Raw genomic sequence first — 15,765 nt, forward strand, 5'->3', positions numbered from 1 at the left:
TGTGGTTGGGAACACGTGATTTAAACAGCATCCATTAAAGGACTGCAAGAATTAACTTGTGTTATCAGTTCTAATTTAATCAGATCGTTGCATAGAATTTTTGTGCCTGGGTCAGAGACCCTCCAAAGAAGATTAAGCACAAAAACATTGTAAGACTATCTGTCATAAAATTAAAATAATTATGATGATATATAATGTATAATTTCCCATTGAAAATATCACAGAGGAAGTGGGATTTCCTACTGTTTTGTTACCCGACAGGCCTTTTCACAGTAGCAGCTTAAAATTACGGCCTCTGATCATTTGCAACTATCACACTGGTGGTGAGTGGCTTTATAGCTTCCTGAATAATGGGCCTGTGCAGTACGCGCGTTGAAAAATATTGTTTTTAGTCATGAAGGCTTGATTTTGTACACACAGTTTTACAAAATTGTAGTTTAATGAAGGGAGAGTGTTTACAAATATCAGAGCCTTTGTTGAGAATATAGTAACAGGAAACTTGACTGTGTGCTTTTTCAGGTTTTGGAGAAGTTTACCTCGTCCACAAGAGCGGCGGGATGGACGATGGTACACACTATGCCATGAAGGCGATGGATATTAAAGAAATTATGTCTTTGAAAGATGGCTGCGAACAGTATCGCACTGAACGTGGTTTACTTGTGAAGGGTCTGGAGGCTCCATTCCTGGTGGGTCTGTATTATGCCTTCCAGACAAAAACGAAGTTCTGCCTCGTGCAAGGTGAGTACATAAAAAACTATTGTTGACTCTGCGTTATTTGAAATGTGAAGTAAACAATACAGCGATGCGAAGTGTAGAGTAAGAGAGAAAAGTTAGCAGAACATGTCACAAACACAGTAGTTTCATTATTTTAAATAGGCACATATTACAACATAGAAAGTCTTTTGATAGGCCCTTTAGGCGAGCTACAGGACTAATTAAAGCTGTAATCACAAGCTTAGTATAATTTCCGTGGGGCATTACCTTCTTTCTGTGTTTCGAAGTATCAGGAGGTATGTCTGCATCATGGAATCTTTACAGTATCAAATCATGAATTACCAATCATGTGCCTATCTTACTTCTAACCCCCTTCTTTAATAAATTAGAGGTTATGTAGAATAGATTAAGCCCTTACATGCAGACAAGGAATGTATTAGTCCCTGAGGAGTCAGGCTTTAGAAAACGTTTAACCACCAAAAATGCAGGATTCAACCTAGCAATGTGTTAAAATGCATTTGTCAAGAAATGCGTGCATGAAGAGTACTTTGTCTGTTACTGGTGGAATATTCCATTGTCAGTTTGTAAACTATCGTTCTGTTTTCAGTCTTGTGCAGAGCGTCATTTGGCAGTAACACTGTTTTATACATGAATATACAACACAGTAGTTTGCACTGTCATAGGTGTCCTTATGGTAACTAAGTTTCGTTATTCTTGTTGCAGAATATTATGCAGGTGGCGACCTGTTCAATGTGTTGCGGGAGTGGGGAGGAGTATTTTCAGTTAATGAAACAAGATTATACCAGGCAGAAATCATTGAAGCTGTGGAGTATCTGCATAAGGTAGGCAAACAATCCAACTGCAGTTCTCTGCAATAAAATGTATAACAAGGCACTATAAAACCTGCTTGATTGATTGCGTGGCTACAGAATTTTTTAATTTCATTCGATACGTCATTTATTCTCTACATACCAATCATTTATAATTTCTGTGGGAAAAGTCTCAAGTACTAACAAAGTATAGTAGCGATGATCACGTAATTCTTGCGAATAATTCTTTCAGGTTTAATAGGGGCATATTTGATTAGCATTGTCATGTTTATGTTGTCAATGACAGATTTCTTCTGTACAATAATTGGTTGCCATGGAACTTGTGCGATACTAACTTTTAGCATAATAATATGATGTTGTGTGCTCCCATGAGACAATCCGTACTTTCAAAAACTGTTGTGAGAAACTGAACAAGATAATTGTTTTAATAGTCTAATGCCCCTCTGGATACAGACATTTCCATTTTCACCTTCCTGTGAAGTCCCAGAGTCTGTAAACACTACTTTTGAAGCAGGGATAAAAGTTTGGAAGATTTAACAGGTTCATCATCTGAACAAGAACAGATAACTAAAAATTAATAACATCAAAATGGAGCAAACAATTGAATATTCTGGAGAGCATCCCCCTTTGACTCATATGAGTTATTATATTTGTACGTGGGATTAATGGCAAACCATACGCTAATAGGTTCTGTTTCACTTTTGTTACTTTCTTGTTCTCTTTCTACTCGTCTCCTTCGTAAGTTCTAAATTCTAACATGTGTCTCTTTCTGTACATATTTTGTGTGAAGTGCAGAACTATGCCAATATATTACATTCAGTATTGTATTCTTGACTCTTATCATATCAACAGAATCTGAAAGATAATGTGGAATCTGTACTCAGACTAGTGTACAATATTAATTTTCAAAGTAAATGAAATTGGAGGGGTGGGCGGTGGTAAAGCTGAATGTTTGCCTAGTGCCTGATACACCTTCATCCCTGCTCTGTGCACACAAGCAACATTTTAGATCCTCACTCATAATCATGGTTGAAGCCACAGCTACAGTTGAGATTGGTTGGCATTAGTGGTATTTAATTGTATCAATAACAGTAATAAACGTGACAGCTTAGTTCCGGTGATATGTAACAGAAAATCAAAGTACTGAAACTGCATCTCATGACCACAATAAGAATGCAAGATGTACCATATTTTATCCCCTCTGTCCAAGGATTTATTTGTTAATTTGTTTCTTTCAGCTAAGAGTCATACACCGAGACCTGAAACTGCGAAATATATTAGTAGACGCTCAAGGCCACATTGCTGTAGCAGATTACGGCCTATGCAAAGATTTTGCCTGGTATAAAAAGGTAAATGTTATATCCACCTCATCTTTTGTTCAGTGTGCGTACAAAGACACACAGACTGTAAATGTTAGCGCTATGTGGACCGCTGTCCATCAGACAGGGAAGTCAAGTATGAGCCCTGTAAAGAGTTGACAGGTTTCAGGTGCCTTAAATTTGACACAGTGTGTGTTTGTGTACAGTGTAACTAAAAGATGTCACAAGGCCTGTGAATTTGAGGAGGTAAACTTGAAGTGTATAAATATTATGCCTACATATCTACTGGAGTTTTGTAAGTAGTTGCTGTTATTCTATTCGGAAGCCATTAACATCTTGTCTAGTATACCCAGAATTAAAGATCTAAGATACTTAAACGTGTTCTGTGCTTAGAAGAAAGAAAGTCAGGTGCAAGTGTTTTAATAAAAGGGTAATATTGGATACTGAAAGGGATAATACAAATTTCTTCTTCTCCTTCCTCCTCTTCAGTTCGCACTACAGTCCTTGGTGGACCCTTGTCTCCTTAGTTTAAATATTACATGAAGAAAAATTTGTGGTACATACAGCCTGCTGAGTAGCGTCACAGTTAAAGGATATTACTTATGATGGGTGGGATGTGTAGAGAGAGAAGAAATGATGCAGAGTATTGGTAGGAAAATCTCTTGGAAAATGACAGTTTCAAAAACCATTAAGGAAAACAGAGCGTAGCATTGGGAGGGATTTTACAGAATTGTATTATGATGGTAGGAGGTGAATGGAAGCCGCTCAGGACATTTTCAATGGTGGTCTTCACTTTTAGACACGATAAATTTTTCTTTCTGTTATCAGACACTTTTTAGTTGTTTTGTGTACCTAATTCTTCTCACCCTTACTCAAAGTGTTGTTTCCTTCCTCAGGGTGATCGTGCATATTCAGTGTGTGGCACAAAACAGTACATGGCACCAGAGATGATCATCGGCAAAGGCTACAGCTATGTAAGTTTCTTATCTGTTAACAATCTGATAATAACGAGCTCTTGGTTTTATGTAACTGGACCTAACATATGATTAATGTAAAGTAACAAGAAAACAAATTATAATAATGTGAGGGTTTGGAGCCACAAGCAGTAACTTCATGGAGTTTGTAAGGACACATGCATAAACTAGTCGGTATACGTGACAGGAGGCCGAAGCATTGAACTGAATGCGGTGCAGTCAGCTGGCTGGCGTCTGGCATGATGACATGCATTTTTATCATACACATTACACCCAAAAACAGAAAGAAAATGTAATGGCTGTCACCAAACTTGATGCTTGAAGGCAATGGCTTCATATCCCTTATGACACAGCTCCATGGCATGGGTATGAGAGGTAAATGCATTTGAGTGGTTTAATTGATCAATTTTTCATGACCTGCATTTCACATGTTTAATGAGGGCACTGTGAGTGGCTTGGCAGTTAAATTAATTATATTCAGTTTCTGTCAATACAATAAGGAATTCGAGGGTGACTGTAGCCAATTCTTCCAAGTTCTGGCAAAGTGGAAGCCACTGTTGTCATATACACAGCATCCTGCTGTACCCCCAAGAGAATCCTCTAAGGGGAGGAAGATCATACACACAACGTGGCCAAGTCATGTTCCCACCCTAGCCAATAAAATTCTCTGGAGATTTGCAATTTGAGTTGTCTATCAGTGCCTTGTGAAAATGTGGAGGCATTCTGTCTTGTCGCAGCAGCTTTTCAGTAGGACATTCTTCTTCCGAAATTGGCACGACAAATTCTTCTGCTTACGATTACACTTTAAATTTGTTCGTATAAGTTTTTCAAATGAATTTAGTTCATATTCCTTTGCCTCTCGGTTCACAAGCGTTGAAATAGCATATATTTCATGTGCACATTCTTTGTGTGAGCGGTTCTTGTCCTGAAACAAAGAGCGATATTTGCGAAAACTTGTTGCAGTAAACAGTATTGATGAAGTGACAGGCCAGAAGATATCTTCATCTGTATCTAAAATTTGAAACCTATTTGAAATTTCAACTTGATATTGTCCCTTTGCCTCTCCCTCACTTAATTTTTTCAAATCAAATCTTTCTGTGTCGAAATTTTGCTTAGTTCGCCTACTTATTGAAAGCCGCTTTCTCACTTTTGCTACCACCAGATAATGATCAGTGTCACAATCTGCTCCTCTGAATGACCACACATCAATTACATTTGTCTGCCTTCTATTAACTACTAACACATGATGTATTTGATTGTGTGTGCTCCCATCTGGAGAAGTCCAAGTGTATTTATGTATATCACGGTGTGGAAATTTTGTACTTTTTACAATTAAATCTTTTGACGTACCGAAGTTGAAGAATATTCTTTAATTAAGCAGATATATAATGATTTTCATTTTTATATGCTGCTTTGTTAGACTTTTAAATAAAAAACCGTTTTAAGAACTACTTAAATTTTCTCGTCATTTTTGACGCTCATATTCATTTAACACCACGAACATGGAATTAAAGGTTTATTTGCACATTATCTATTTCGCATTTGGCTTGTTCTCGGAGACTAAATTCTCAGCGCCTGGCCCCACGCTCTTCGTTGCATTGTATCCGTGAATACCGTGCCACTACTAGGGCGCACTGCCGTCAGACGCATGCACGAATTGTAAATATATATTCGAATTTTGAGCAATTTTTTCGCACCCTTGCACAGCGTATCAGCAGCTGAAATTTTGTGTACAATCATTACTAGATGGGCTCTGTAGACGAGCAAAATTTCAAGTGAGGTTTCGGCATGACCAACCTAACCATTCCCTTGTTAGATACACAGTACACACTCTTACCACCTTCGATACTATCTTGGCACATTTGTCGCAAGAGTTATTCAGTAATGTCCGGTGTGAGAAATGTGGTCCAACTCAGCTTTAAAACTAGACGTGACATATATTAGTTTTATTAGTAGAATTTTTGGTTTGCACGGCGGTGAGTATGAATGTGGCTGTCTTCTGGTTTGTAACGCCTTGCAGTGGTAACGCTACACCCCAGAACTGTAATAGTCTTACGTTGGTAACGCCATCAGATGGAATGGCGGCGTTTGCTGAGTGCGAAGAAGAGGGAAGCAACTGTTTCTCAAGAAGAATTGTTAATGGTGGCAAGGCTAAAGTAATTACACTCAAGAGTCTATTGTAAGGATAATTTTTTATTCTACTGTCTTAATCACAGTAAGCAAATGTTTATATAAATTACAGCAGTGGTAGTGTAGTAATCTGTGTGTTTTGTGGAGTATTGGTTTTTGTTATTCGATAACTTTACACTGTTCACTTTCTATACACGAGATCGACATCATCAGGTTCATTTGCTTTTGACTTTACTGTATTGTATTTTCTCCTCCCGATGTTAAGAAATGACGAAAAATGTATATGTTAAAACTTTTCGAACTGGTTAAAAAGTTTCATTAAAAATGTTTTTGCCGAGATTGGTCATTGCTAGTGTGTTTTTGATCTGTAAACAGAAAATTTTTACATTTATATGTGTATATGATGTGTAGTAGTAAGAGTGTTGCATTATCTGAGTTGTTTGTGTTGTGGTGCTTTGTTCCAGAATGATGTGAGGTATGATGCATCTGTCTGTTTTATTAGAAAAATTTCTGAACAGTGTGGAAAAATGCTGCACACACAACACAGTAAACAGCCTTCACTCCTAATAAGATAGATGCATCATTGTACAATGACTTACCACAACTCAGGTAAGGTAATACTTGACTACTCCACATCATATACATATACGTAAATATAACATTTACTAATTTAAACATTTTTGTTTACAGATCAAAAACACAATGGACTTGAAGATTGCTGTCTTCTGGGCTTTACAGGAGTATAGTCTGGTAGAAGATTACCAGTGTTTCAGAGGTCCTTGCTCCCTGCATGATCAGGATTCATCATCACTGTACTAAGTAAGTGGAGACGTTTTAAACTTATTATTCTATCATTAATTTTTGACATTAGAAGGAGACAGTACGATCACCAGTGCAATGACATATTTATTTATAGTTTATTCAGTGACGCAGTTTCTGTAGCTCATACCATGTAACATTGAATGAGAGGATGATAATGAATAATGAATTGTAAATGAAGGAAACATTGACCTGGAATTAAGATAGGTTTTTCTGAAGTTATATGTTTGGAGCACAGTGCTATAAGGAAGCAAAACTTGGTCAGTGGGAAAGCCAGAAAAAAGGATAGAAGCTTTTGAAATGTGGTGCTATAGAAGGGTGTTGAAAATTAAGTGGACTGATAAAGTACAAAATGAGCAGGTTTTAAATAGGATAGGCGAAGGAAGAAGTTATGGGAAAATCTTACTAGAAGAAGAGATAGGATGGTGGGACACATTTTGAGACACCCAGGATTGGTTAATTTGGTAATGGAAGGGAAGAATTGTAGGGGGAGACAAAGATTGGAATATGTGACGCAGATTTTTGAGGATGTGGGCTGTAAAAAATATGTGGAAATGAAGAGGCTGGCACAAGATAGACAAAAATGGAGGACTGCATCAAAGCAGCCGGAAGACTGATGACAAAGAGAGAGAAATGAAGGAAGCGGTCATGGCATAATTTAAGTTACTATCTCAGCATTTACCTTGAAGGACTGAGAAAAACTGCAAACACTTCAGTCAGGATAGGCAGTCTCCAGGCTGAGATTTCAACCCAGGACTTCCCACATATGAAGCAGGAGTCTAACCACTCAAAAATGACATTTGGTAGCAATGACATAAAAGCAGGGATTTGAATGTAATGGTGCCCACAGACTGAAACATGTTGTTCTAGTGAATGGACAATGAGCCGTGTGTGCAAGTGACAAGTAAGAAAAACCAAGAATTAGCGTAGAGGGTTATGTAAGTTCCAACATTTTTTTTTACCACGGAGCTTATGTTACCTGAAAACAAAGACTGAATAAGATGTTGCGCCCCTTTGTTTTATGGAATAAACATAGGACAATTTTGCTAACAAACTGTGAAATGAGTTTGTATGCTGAGTAGCAATCCAGTATCATGCACTTCTCTTCTAAGCAGCGGTTAGATAGTTCGATAGTTCATATTCATTGTGTTCAAAACGGTTTGCAGTTACACACAGTGTTATTCCCTACCCACGTGAGAATGAAAGTCGGTAAAATCAGTGGCAGTGATCCAGACTATGAGCACAGGCGTATTTCTGACTTTTCTTATTCAGGTGGTGTTGTTGGTTTAAAAGAATTACAAGTGTCTTCTACTGATGATAACAGTTTGGAAGGAATTGTGATACTCCTCTTGCTACATTAAGCAAGCATACACTCTGTTCATACAGATGACAATTTTCAAGCTAGAAAATCTAATCCATTATTCATGCAAAAATTTAAATCAGTGCTTATCAGAATTAGAGACATTCCACGGAGTGTTTCACAGTATTAGAGGAAAGCTTGCTGTATAGGCACTTGCACATCATACTAAATAGGTATTGGTGTACAGTATTTGTTTTGTGTTTTTATGACATATTTTGTGTCACATAAATTCATATTGGAGTTCTTAAAATAGGTCCATAAAAGTCTCTGTACAGGAGGATATGAACCTACTGCAGGCATCCTATAAGCAGGAAAGAACCTGTCACTATTGTCCTCCTTGAGAGATAAGAGTCTATTGGGTAACTTAGGACAAGTGTTGCACACAGTTATCGGTATCTATTAAACCATATTATTGCTGACTTTCTTGTTGATCAACGGAATCCATATGGGCGAAATTTCCAAACTGGACTGACTAATGGGGTTCGCCAATCACGCCATGTGAGCTGATTCTTTGTACTTTCTATAAGTACTGTTTCTTTCGATTTGAAGAAACTTGACGTTCCAACTTATCCGATGGTCCTCTTCGTAAGCGTGTTTGGCCAGTCTTGATTTCATCATCATGCTTTCCTTCATGACAAATTAATGAAAAATTCCTTCCAAACAGTTTCATCACTTTATTTTCCTCCCATTGTCTCATACTTTATCAAACATATTTTAATGCCAAAAAAGTAATGGTAAGGTGTTTACAACACTTTGGTTGTTACTATAGCTGGGATCAAACTGAATTTATTGTCTGCACCACTGTCTTGCATGTATAAGAAGACAAATTCATTTACTACATAATCCAAACACTTATTGACCCAGGAGGTGAGTCAGCGAGCTACAAAGTACTGTTGCCAGGAAATAATTTTTATAGTATGGGCAGTATATGCTTTCTTATCTGCCATCCTTTCCCACTCATCTGGTTATTCAATGCTGAGTAAACTGACTTATTTGAAGTATAATTTAATAAACCCTAAATAAATAATTTATTCTCTAATTTTTATTAATGGATGATGTGTTTATTTCTCTGATCCTGAAATATATTAAGTGGGGTTGCTTGTGCAGATGCGCCACACACAGTGGGGAACATAAAGCTGGTGGTGTCCGCAGTTGGAGGGGCTGTTCCAGCAGCCATCACAGAGACCGTTGAATGTGAAATGGTCTTACATAGTATCAGACATCGCAGCACACAAGCTGACTCTGCTGTACCATTTGACATGAGTAGAGGATGTGTACCCAACATTTCTGGAGTTCAGACTGGTAAGTACACAATACAAATTACACCAGTCCGTGGTCCATCTGGGAACATAACGTAACATTCATGGCAATTAATAACTCATGAACTACTGCAGAAAGTAATCCTTGAGCTTTATAACGTACCATTTGTATTATGATGAAATTAGTTTTATGTCTATATTAGCAACTGACACTTTGGTACCAGAACCAAAGGAATCAATATTGCAAATTCCAAAGGCTACCATTGGACATGATTTTGAACGAATTCAATCAACCTCAAATTTTTACTACTGCTTACCTGAGATCCAGTTTAACATCCTACTTTCCAGTTCTTCATCATACAAGTTATTGTTTTCCATCACATATCTCCACCAGTATTCTTTATGCATTTTTGTCACCCCATCCTAACTTATTCTTTTTCCTCCTATGATGTGTCTGGTTGCTTTATGGGTCATTATACAAAGCCTCCTCCTGAGGCTTTTCTATGTTTTGAAACCAGTTTCAATCCACTACTGGTTTGCTGGACCTTTCGCAGCTTCACGAGAACACCATTTGCCATACTTCTGGGCTTTCATATCTACATTAGATGTGTCAGGGACTAATTCCCCACTTTGCATCACCCCAGTTGGCACTTCCCTACTTGATGAAAATAAAACTGTAATGGGTCAACAGTAAACAGACAATTTTGTTGTAACCATTTTATAAACATAATTTATGTTGGCATTCAACATATTCAAAAGTAATTAATATAAAAGTTGTAGGAGAAATTAGTTAATTTGGTGATGTACCTTAAGGTCTCCTAAGCCATGTACTTGGAAGTAATTTAGACAGCCAAATAGACTGTATTTTAAGTTCACAACAGTTACTTTTATAACCAACTGTTTTTGAGACAATTATGAATATGATAATGCTGGTTATGTACAGAGAATTATATGGTGATTCATTCAAAAAAATATTTAGTTTGACGTCAGCTTCTAGCACATTGGGGTACTAATTCTGACGAAAATTAAAATCGCTCAGAAGTTTTAGGAAAACATCAAATATGAAATCATTGAAATTTTGCAAAGTATAGCCAGCTTTTCGAGAACAAACATGAACAGATGGATGGTCACAAACTCAGCATTTTATACACTGTGCAAGGAATGCATATAAAAGTGATGTGTAACCTTTACAGATTTGACAGAATTTAGTTATTGTAAGGATTGTATGAATGTCAGATATGTGGCACTTGTGACAATGTGGCAAGTTGCAACTCCACACAATTTCCTACCTTTGAAGGAGTATAATATTTGTTGATTTTTTATCATTCTGAAGAAACGAGTTTGAAGCCGTATTTTTCAAGTGGCATGTATCAATATACTACAAGTTTCAATTACAGGCATCTTCAGTAATTCTGGTGATTCTTTGGTCATCACTGTAACATATGTCTTATGGTAACAACCCATGAACATAACACCCTTTCCTTTATTGCATACTTATTACATTATAAATTGTGCATTGATGTATGTATTGAATGGAAGAGTATGAGTTCTTCCAGGATCATGTTTCTTTCTGTTTGTTACTCATTTTTCTGCGATATTATTGGATATTTTTATATAGGATTATAAAGTGTATACATTGCACAGAGCTAGCAGTCAAGGACACAGTTACGAACTCATTGCATGCAAGTTGGACCTGCCATTTGATTCAACTGTGACAGACTGGCTAAACTATACTTAAAGGAAAATGGATAAAGGCAAAAGTGCAAGGCTTTCCTTGATTTCAACAGTCAAAAGTATACATTGTGAGAAGCCAGCCTATCAGAGATGTTCGCTGAGGGGTGAAGCCCCATAAGTAGAAGGGACTGACTGAAATCTTCCAGTGAGTTGTGAGGAATTTTAAATCAAATTAGAAACTGAGAAGGGTGTTTTAGAATTTGTGGTCTTCAAAGATTTTTAAACTTACACATGTTTGGATACCAGTTATTAAACAGAGCAGATGTCTCTTCATAAATCAATCATATTTATGACTATAAAATAATTTTAGAACCAACTTTGAGAAATTAAATTGTATGAATAGTTCATAAATAAACTGAGGCAAGCAGTTTAAAAATTGGGTCAGGTTAATTTGATGTGTTTGAGGTTGCAGTACATTAAGCTGTATGAACATTTATTTGTATTTGATAAATTATGAGTGAATGTGTTGTATGGTGGAATGTATGAATTCAAGTTGTGATAGTGTATCCAGTTTTAAGAGGCATTCTGTTTATAATAGAAAAGGGACCAGTCATGATGATACCTCTACTTCTCATCAAAACCACATTCAACCCTGATTTAGCACATCCATCGTTGACATTTACTAACCTATTCCTGTAATATTAAAGGTGAGGAAGACTATACAAGGTTGGATATCATTTGTATGAGGTTCAAATTGGCAACAACCACCAAGAAAATATGAGTGCAATTGCTTTTTATTCGCAAGAAAATCGTAAAAAAGTACTTTTGTATATTTGACAAGTAAAATACTGCATAGGGCACAGCCATTGAGAAGCTGCTAATAGGCTCGGCTAGTGAAGGTATTGTCTTCTCTTTATGAAAATGATTGTCTAGTTTGCTGTAGCTCACAGCCAGTCCCTACCCTGCACCAGATCAGTCCAATCCACGTTTTACTTCCCTAAAATATTTTTTAATATTGGCCTATACTAAGCAACAGTTAAGATTGTAGTGTTTCATATTGTAATCTTTGTGTCTTTAGATGGCAAAATGAGTCCATGGGGTAGGACTGTCTGAAAAAGTACACGAACACTTGCGGCATATCACCAAATTAAGTTTGTGTTATACAGCCAGGTTCACCAACTTCCAGTTTGGTGCACCACTTTTGTTAGCTGAGCCTCACTCGTTTGTGAAGGCATACAATGCATGAAATTAGTAGAGTGATGATCGTTTTTAAGAATTATTTCACGATTCGTTTACAATGTACTTTTCTGAAAAAATAAGAAGTAATTGACTGAGTACAGAAAGTAAACTAATTTATGGCAGATATTTTAAATATGTACATTTGGTTCTCTTAGGTTGGCACGATGCTCTTTGTTCCTCATAGCTGCAAAGTTACATCCGTTAATACTCGTGACTTGGTAGCGTGGTGTTGGAAGATAGTTATGTCGTAATAAAATATAGATTGTATTTAGTATGGATGATTTTCATTGTAATAGAGTGTGGCAACTGTGATACAGATTACTATTAAGTGACTGTGTGTATTTATTGTGTTTGATTGGATTTGCAAGTGAATTGCCATTATCCTTTACCAAATTAGTCTGGGGTTGATATCCTTTCTGAAAATCATTTATGCCTCTGTACAGATCTCTGATATTTTTGTCCTTTCTATTTGTCTCAAGCTCGATAACTTTGCCTTTGAGATATTCCCTTTTTTATTCCTAAAAGTTGTTCTAGCTTCACATCTCACATTACAAAGATTGTCCTTATTAGTTTGGGTCCTGCAACCATTGAAATTTTGTTTGCCTCCTTTGATCTATTAATATTGAACATTCTTCATCAAGCCATGGTTTATTTTGCTTTCTCCTGTAGGATCCTAGTTTCTCTTTAGATGAAATTTTGATACAGTCTCTGACATTTTCCCATTCCCTGTTGATATTCACACTTTCATCATTTTAACTGTTTCTAATATTTGAAACCTATGCTCTAGGCCAAGTTCTCAGGAAAAGGTATATCCACGAAAACCTTAAAGTGCAGTTGTACACTACTATAATACGACCTATAGTATTATACGGATCTGAATGCTGGACTTTAACATCTCTAGCTGAAAGAATGCTTATGTTCTGGGAAAGTAAAATTTTAAGGCAGATTTTTGTTCCAATATGTGACAATGGCCTATGGAGAATTACAATGAATATCGAGCTGGAGAAGCTGTTCAAAGCTCAGATATTGTAGCTGTAATAAAGGCAAGAAGGATAGAATATACTCCGAGTGAGTGATGATACAGGATGTAAGATGATCATCAATAGTAAACCTCCTGGCAAATTAAAGAAAGGAAGACCGAAACTCCGGTGGATCGAAGACGTGGTGTCTGATCTTAAACAGATGGGTGTAAGAGGCTGGAGAAGAAAAGCACAGAATAGGGAAGCCTGGGCATCGATCGGAAGAGAAGACAAGGCTACACTGAAAGGGCCGTAGTGCTAAAGAAGAAGAAGAAATATTTGAAACCTGTTCTAAATTCCAACTTCACTTTGCTTCTTTACCTCTCCCTAATTTAATTTTTTTTAAATCAAATCCTTCTGTGTTGAAATTTTGGTTAGTTTGTCTATCTTCTGAAAGCCTCTCCCATACTTTTGCCACTACCGGATAATGGTCAGTGTCACAATCTGTCCTCTGAATTACCTCATATAAATTATATTTGTCTGCTAAAGCACATTCTATCTGATTGTGTGTACTACCATATAGAGATGTCCAAGTATATTTATGAATATCATGATGTGAACATTTTTGACTGTTTACAATTAGATGTTTTGATTTAGCAAAGTTTGCTGCTCTAACACCATTGTCATTACTAATTTCATATGGGCTCTTGTTGCCTATTGTTGGTTTGATAATATCCTCTCTCTCAATTTTTGCACTGAAATCTACAAGCACAATTTTTATGTGACAGGATGGTGAAATGTTGTTGGCCTCACGCCCAGCTCCCAATCTGGAGTACCACCCTTTGTCGGCTGTCTGCAACTACCAATTCAATATATTCACAGCTAACCTCCAGAACTGGAGGCTGTTCCTCCATCCGCAACCTGAGGATGGGCCATGCTGGGTGACGGACCTATCATACGAGGTATAGTCTGCATTATAAAAACGAGTTTGATTCCAGTTTGTAAAGAGCTTTATTTTTACCATTGTGAAACGTGTTTGTTATTTTACTCCCATTATTATTTATTCAGATCAGTTTTCCGTTGTCTGTGGTCCCAGTATCGTTCACATGCTCTGAATCATTGCCTATTTTGGATAATATGCCAACAAGCAATTTGAACTTCCATTTTGTTGTAAGACTTGAGGTTCTCACAGTGGTGAGTATGAAGATTTCTGTCTTCTGGGTTATTGCGCTGTGTAGTCTGGTCGATGTTAACCAACGTTTCAGAATGAATATTCATTGCCCTGATGACGGAGGCAGTATGACCTCTGAAACGTTGGTTAACATCGACCAGACTACACAGCGCAATAACCCAGAAGACAGAAATCTTCCATTTTGTTGTTCTGCTGAAGCTGATCAGTTACATATTTATTCTCTTACGCAAGAGACCTTCGTATCTGAGGATGTCAAGGACTATAGAGCTACAGAGTAAGTATGCAAGCCCCTTGAAATATAAATTAATTCCTACTGTGGGACGTAAATTAATAGAAGTGAGTTATAAACTAAAATTCCTTTCTGTGTCTAAGGCAAAAGCACACGAAGTTTGGTGTGAATTGGCTTATCCACTCTCGAGGCAAGAGGGAACATACATATCCAACCACAAAGGGTTCAGTGATGGCATTCGCCTTATATGAAATCTTGTGTTGGAGATGACGTGTCGTGTCACTTGGCGTCAGATTTGTAGCTTTATATTGTGTGGCAAAAATTAGGTTATGTTAGGATAGGCAGATTTGGGTTCTGTCTCTTTAATTTGGTTTAGTTCTGTTTGTTTCTGCTTTGTTCTCTTAAGTTCAGTTTATTTCAGTGTATTTACATACTAACTACATGTTAGTATCTCGTCAGCAGACCGGTGATCAAAATCATATTAGGGTGGCTAATAAGTCCTTTGAAAGTGTGACAAGAGTTCAGATATTTGGGAACAAGAGTAAAAAATCATAATGATATTCCCGAGGATATTAGGAGAAGACTAAATTCTGGAAATGCTTGCTACTTTTCAGTTCAAAATATTAAAATGTACAAAACAGTAATTCTGCCTGTTTTTTTGCATGGGTTCCAATCATGATCTCTCACTCTCGGGGAGGATCATAGATTGCAGGTGTTTGAGAATATGGTGCTGAGGAGGTTATTTGGGCCTAGGACAGAAGAGGATGGGGTGTGGAGAAAGCTGCATAATGATGAGCTTAAAAATTTGTACTCTTCTCCCAGTATTGTCAGGGTGATTAAGACAAGAAGAATGAGATAGGCGGGGCATGTGACACGCATTGATGGGGCAAGAGGTGTCCACCAGGTATTGGTTCGGAAGCCTGAGGGGTAGAGACTGCCAGGAAGATCTAGATGTAGATGGAAGGATAAACTCGGGGTGGGATCTATGGGAGATGAGAGTTGAAGGATCCTGGATTTTGTTGGCCCAAGACAGGGTCTGGTGGAGGCTTCTGTTAATTTGGTGATGA

The 15,765-nt window shown here is 37.3% G+C and overlaps 2 protein-coding genes across 14 annotated transcripts in view; both read left to right on the plus strand.

The window, feature by feature from the left end:
• The first annotated feature begins 332 nt into the window (after window positions 1–332).
• Window positions 333–12,650, plus strand: LOC147874953 (ribosomal protein S6 kinase alpha-5-like). Of its 11 annotated transcripts, none has more exons than XR_015533227.1 (7): window positions 333–738; window positions 1,438–1,556; window positions 2,783–2,893; window positions 3,760–3,837; window positions 6,658–6,779; window positions 9,254–9,448; window positions 12,474–12,650. XR_015533227.1 is itself a non-coding variant. In XM_087342068.1 (7 exons), the coding sequence occupies exons 1-7, from the start codon at window positions 558–560 to the stop codon at window positions 10,097–10,099; spliced, it is 963 nt and encodes a 320-aa protein (XP_087198194.1). In that variant the 5' UTR covers window positions 333–557; the 3' UTR covers window positions 10,100–10,815. The 11 variants fall into 11 exon arrangements, 6 of the variants coding, with proteins under 6 accessions (XP_087198194.1, XP_087198216.1, XP_087198211.1 ...); XR_015533229.1 differs by lacking the exon at window positions 12,474–12,650 and adding an exon at window positions 10,050–10,086; XR_015533228.1 differs by lacking the exon at window positions 12,474–12,650 and adding an exon at window positions 9,960–10,084.
• A 1,419-nt stretch (window positions 12,651–14,069) lies between these two features.
• The window catches only part of LOC147874954 (uncharacterized), a 43,499-nt gene continuing 41,803 nt past the window's right edge, over window positions 14,070–15,765 (plus strand). For 2 of the 3 annotated variants that reach the window (XM_087342206.1, XM_087342199.1), the window contains exon 1: window positions 14,070–14,239. In XM_087342206.1, the coding sequence (XP_087198332.1) occupies window positions 14,075–14,239 (165 nt within the window). In that variant the 5' untranslated portion in view covers window positions 14,070–14,074. The other variant, XR_015533258.1, reaches the window with a different exon arrangement.

The sequence above is a fragment of the Zootermopsis nevadensis genome, unplaced genomic scaffold (genome assembly GCF_977971745.1).
Source record: "Zootermopsis nevadensis isolate Lab colony 2312 unplaced genomic scaffold, Znev_1.0 Znev_ptg000003l, whole genome shotgun sequence".
Taxonomy (NCBI): domain Eukaryota; kingdom Metazoa; phylum Arthropoda; class Insecta; order Blattodea; family Termopsidae; genus Zootermopsis; species Zootermopsis nevadensis.